Source organism: Salmo salar, chromosome 15 (assembly GCF_965601325.2).
Source record: "Salmo salar chromosome 15, fSalSal1, whole genome shotgun sequence".
Lineage (NCBI taxonomy): Eukaryota > Metazoa > Chordata > Actinopteri > Salmoniformes > Salmonidae > Salmo > Salmo salar.
Window position 1 is genome coordinate 97,420,712 of NC_138305.1, and position 4,536 is coordinate 97,425,247.

Sequence of the window (4,536 nt, forward strand, 5' to 3'; positions counted from 1 at the left end):
TGGCCACAACGTTATTGTAGTTATGCTTTAATGACATGTACGAGACAATAAATAACTAAATCAATAAGTTTAGTAGGCCTACTAAATACACAAATAAATATAATAATATTGGTTGTCTGAATAAAGTTATGTTATTTGGTATAAACTCATAAAGTGCATGAATCTTTATATTATTTCACCTGACAAAAGAGCGCAACTCAAATGTCCTTTTGAATAGGCTACTCCGATTAAAAGTCTCAGGACTATATGCGCCTCTAAAATGAGGAATCGCTGAGTCAAATATTTACAATAACACATTCTGGAGTTCACGACACTGACCCTGTTTTCCGTGTTTTTGTTGTGAAAAACAACATGACCCTGATTAACCAATTAGGAAGAAATTCCTCCTAATGGAGAATCAAAGAACCTGCATGTTGATGATACTGTCTGCCACTATTACACACCTTATTGTGTAACGCATGAGACACTTCCTCTAGTTGAGTGTTAAGGGGCGGCAGGTGTTTGGGGGAGCATGAGGTCGGTTCAAGTTGTCCAGGAGAGGAATAAGTGTCCAGGCTGTTGGAGCGTGAGCTTTCTGAGCAGCTCGAGGACACGGGAGGGGCCACCGGGAGAAGGCCCTCGCGCATTAATTTCTTCTGTTTCATGCGCCGGTTCTGGAACCAAATCTTCACCTGCGTCTCGCTCAGTTGCAGGGCGCTCGCGATCTCCACGCGTCTGGCGCGCGTCAGGTACTTGTTGAAGTGGAACTCCTTCTCGAGCTCTGTGAGCTGTTTGGTGGTGAAACTGGTCCTTAGTACCCCGTTAGCAGTAATATGATGCCCATCGGTGGGAATGCTGGGGTTACCTCCACCTCCTCTGTCCATACTGACGCCCGGAGCGACTAAACTTAATCCACAGGCCATGTGCATCTTGGCTGAAAAGACAGTTAAAACACAGGTATAGTATAAATATATCGGCTGAATTCAATGAAGTAACCCAGCCATAAAATATAGACAGTACAAAATGTATGACTACCGGTTTATATCAATCACAATTACTTATAAAACATATATTAAATAGGTTAATTCAGTTAATTGGTTAAGTGTATTAACATCCATAAACTGGAGTAGATGATTGCGCGGGGGAAACTTGGCTCTAGCGCCACATTCACGTGCTCTTGTGCCAAACATTCAGCTGTGAAGTTCCTGATACGGGTGTATCTGTACCATGAGGACAGGTGTTGGGTGTAATAACGTATATCACAGTACAGGTACAGGCTATCTAACAGGGCCTATATCAGAGAGAACAGAAAGCTCCTATGATAAAGGTTGACATGTCAGAGACAGGCAGTAGCCAATAGTGAATATGAAAAAACATAGACAGACAAAACAGTACAGTAAGTAAATAAGCGCTTTGGCTCTCATGAATAGATAATCACATTCTGATTAATGGCGTCTAAGATAATAGAAATTGGCGCTGGCCAGAAGGCGTAAAATGAAAATATTTGAGGAATGACTTGCACGCTTAAGAAATAGCCAGCCAGCAAAAGCCAGGGCAAGCCGCCGAGCCGAGGCCTTCCCAGCCAAGGAGAGAGAGAGAAAGAAGAGAAGAAGTTAAGGAGAGAGAGAGAGAGAGAGAGAGAGAGAGAGAGAGAGAGAGAGAGAGAGAGAGAGATATCGATACACATTGCCTCAGCCATCTGGGCATCCTGCCCACAGTAATTCAGGTGCTGTCAGAGCATAATCGAAGAATGACACACTGGGAGTATATACACTGTACCAGCAGGTCAAGAGGCAGAGGGGTGGTAGGCCTTTATGCAAGAGAGAACATAGGGATGCTTTGCTTCGTGCCAAGACTAATATACCCCCCTGAAACGTTGCTGCTGCTGTCACTAATCATACTACTGCTAACAATGTAGCGCTAAAGAGATCTACTCCAACCCTGGAAATCATCCTTACAGATACTATATCAATATCTTTGCAGCTGTTTCTATGGTAGCTTAGAAAGCTGGCTAGAGGACATTGATACCAGTCCTGGCAAGCAACATTAACAATCAATATAAATGAAGACATATGTGGTGACCATATGAACTGTCAGCCTGGTACCAACTGATACGCGTCGACAGCATTAATTGTTATACTGTATTTGTATGTCTCTGAGACAGACTACAAAGAAGACATCCATGTCGTCTTCAAACTCTAGAGGCTTTATTTCTGAAGCGTTCCCCTTGTCCATATAATTTATATTCATTATGGTTAAAAAGGCAAACTGATCCTAGATCCTATTCTGAGACGCTTTGTGAATACAGGCCCAGATTGCACGTCATAATAGAACGAGACAGAAGGATCTCTACTGGGTCCATATCACCCCAATAAAGCATCTCTTTATTCAGATGTGTTCGAGATGTTCCGAAGGCTGTGAGCTCATAGTTTTCCCTTTTCACCTCACACTGGATACTCAGATTTAGATATTATGCTGTGAGGTCTTGTGAGACGACATCTCTTTGTCAGGATGAGAAATTACTTTTAATGGGCAAAGTCAAGATACTCAAGGTATTTTTTTAAATATACCACGTATTCTACATGAGTTGTATGATCTCATTTCTGTGAAATCAGAACGTTTATGCTGAATGTCACAGTAAAGGCTCATGAGATGTTGGTGGACTGATGATATGTGACAATGATTATGTTAAAACGGACACATGTAAAGGTGCTGGGCACTGAGATCAATACACAACGCTCTCATTACTGTACAGACAGATAATCAATAAGCAGAGAGCTCTGATGTTACTAACGTTATAGGGAGTGAGTTTGGCTAAACTTAACATTAGCTGCATTGCACACTGCACACCCAGGCAATATTGCATTGTCAGAGCACAGTGATGTGAAAGCAAAGCACGTGGATAGCTATTATATTTATATTCTATTATTTTATTTTATTCCCTTCTATTGTGTTCTAGTATGGGAAATATATCCATCCTTTTTCTGTGCCCAATAGGTAGAGAGAGGCAAGTTGGCCTACACTGTACAATAACCATGTACACCTCGCCCAGCCTCCCCTGCCCGTATCCCAGTCCATTCCGATTATCCCAATCCGGGTAGAATACATAGTTCAATTGTCACATATGGTTATTGTGGTAGGCTGATTCAGGAATTGTAAGTATTACAGTTATCATATTGTAATGAAACAGGCAGGGAGCAGGTCTCGAACCCTCGACCTTCAAGCCCGAAGTCCGGCGCGCTATCGACTGTGCCGCAAAAGCATGCTCCAGCATGCTCCAATATTTTTGCTGGAAGTTTTGTTAAAGGTAAATTCACAAGTATGCATGTATTTGTACATTTTGAGCCATCACACGCTGAAAAATAGGCTACATGCATCCAAATGTATAATTTTCTTATTTTAAAAAAGGTTGTTGATGATGTTGAGCGACTTTACGAAACTTAATCTACGCTCGAACACGTCACACTTTGTTGCCCGTAGCACAGTAGCCTAGTCTGTACTTCCTCACAGCACAGCACTGTCCTTCATACTGAATAGTGAATATGGCACATTCAATTGTATACTTTCCAATAGTAGGCTATGTTGATGAATCAATGACAGTTTACTATAAGTTATAGGTGCTATTGGTTTTCGTATCAACAATAAATACAATGTTTTAAAAAGTAGTTTGTCAATAAGATGCTTATTGTCTTTCCAAATGGAAATGTGAACTCCAAAACTTACCCGTCCGAGCTTGACTTCTCTTCTTCACGTTCATCCAATCAAAAGTTTTGCTCCTGTGACTGAGTTCAGCTACCTTACACTTGGGGTCGGAGGGAGAGCTACTGTCCACAACAGCAAAGTGAACATTTGACCCATCATGAGTGTAGATTTTAATGTGCGCATTTATAGACCCGAATTCAGCGTGCGCCAGCGCCTCAGTCCCGGTGATGTGTGTGGAAGAGGAGTACCCAAGTCCCGGGAAGTCGTGTTCCTGCACCCGGTGGTAGGAGGGGAGACGAGAGTAGTGAAGGCAGGCCGGTGGCGTGGTTGAAAAGCCCTGACTCTGTGTCAGAGGAGAGCTGCTCGAGCCTGAGTAGACTGGGAGCTGAGTAACGGTGCAGTCGGTTGCAGAATTGGCACCGGAGAAAGACGGGTAACTGTGTTGTAATGAATATCCCGTGTCACCCTCTGATAAAGAGTTACCCTCATTGCCAGCTCCAAGTTCTGGAGAAATGATCTGGTCCAAGTCACCTATCCTGATCTCCCTTGGTCGGTATCCCCCTGCGAACAGAGCGCTACTCTCCCCATCGCACGTTAACTGTTGATACAAATTCATTATCACCTACGCATAATCATTGGATCGGTCAAACGGTTATAGGACTCATGGACGGGTGGCCTCTAGCTAACACCCAATAACGCATGGATGACCGAGATAGCGACCATAGACAGTCAGAGGGACATGCCCTGGAGAAATTCGATCTCTGATTGATGGAGATGACGTGCCCTCTTGGTCTTGGCCAATAGATGGACATCTATGTCATCCACCGGGGACAACACACTGATTAACCAAGCCAA

At 43.2% G+C, this 4,536-nt stretch overlaps 1 protein-coding gene across 1 annotated transcript; it reads right to left on the minus strand.

The window, feature by feature from the left end:
* Nucleotides 1-522: 522 nt before the first annotated feature.
* hoxc1ab (homeobox protein HoxC1ab) lies at nt 523-4,321 on the minus strand. The gene is given in 4 exon segments (NM_001139537.1): nt 523-590; nt 592-597; nt 599-913; nt 3,703-4,321. Coding segments are annotated over 4 exon segments (984 nt in total). The 5' UTR covers nt 4,298-4,321.
* Nucleotides 4,322-4,536: the final 215 nt, after the last annotated feature.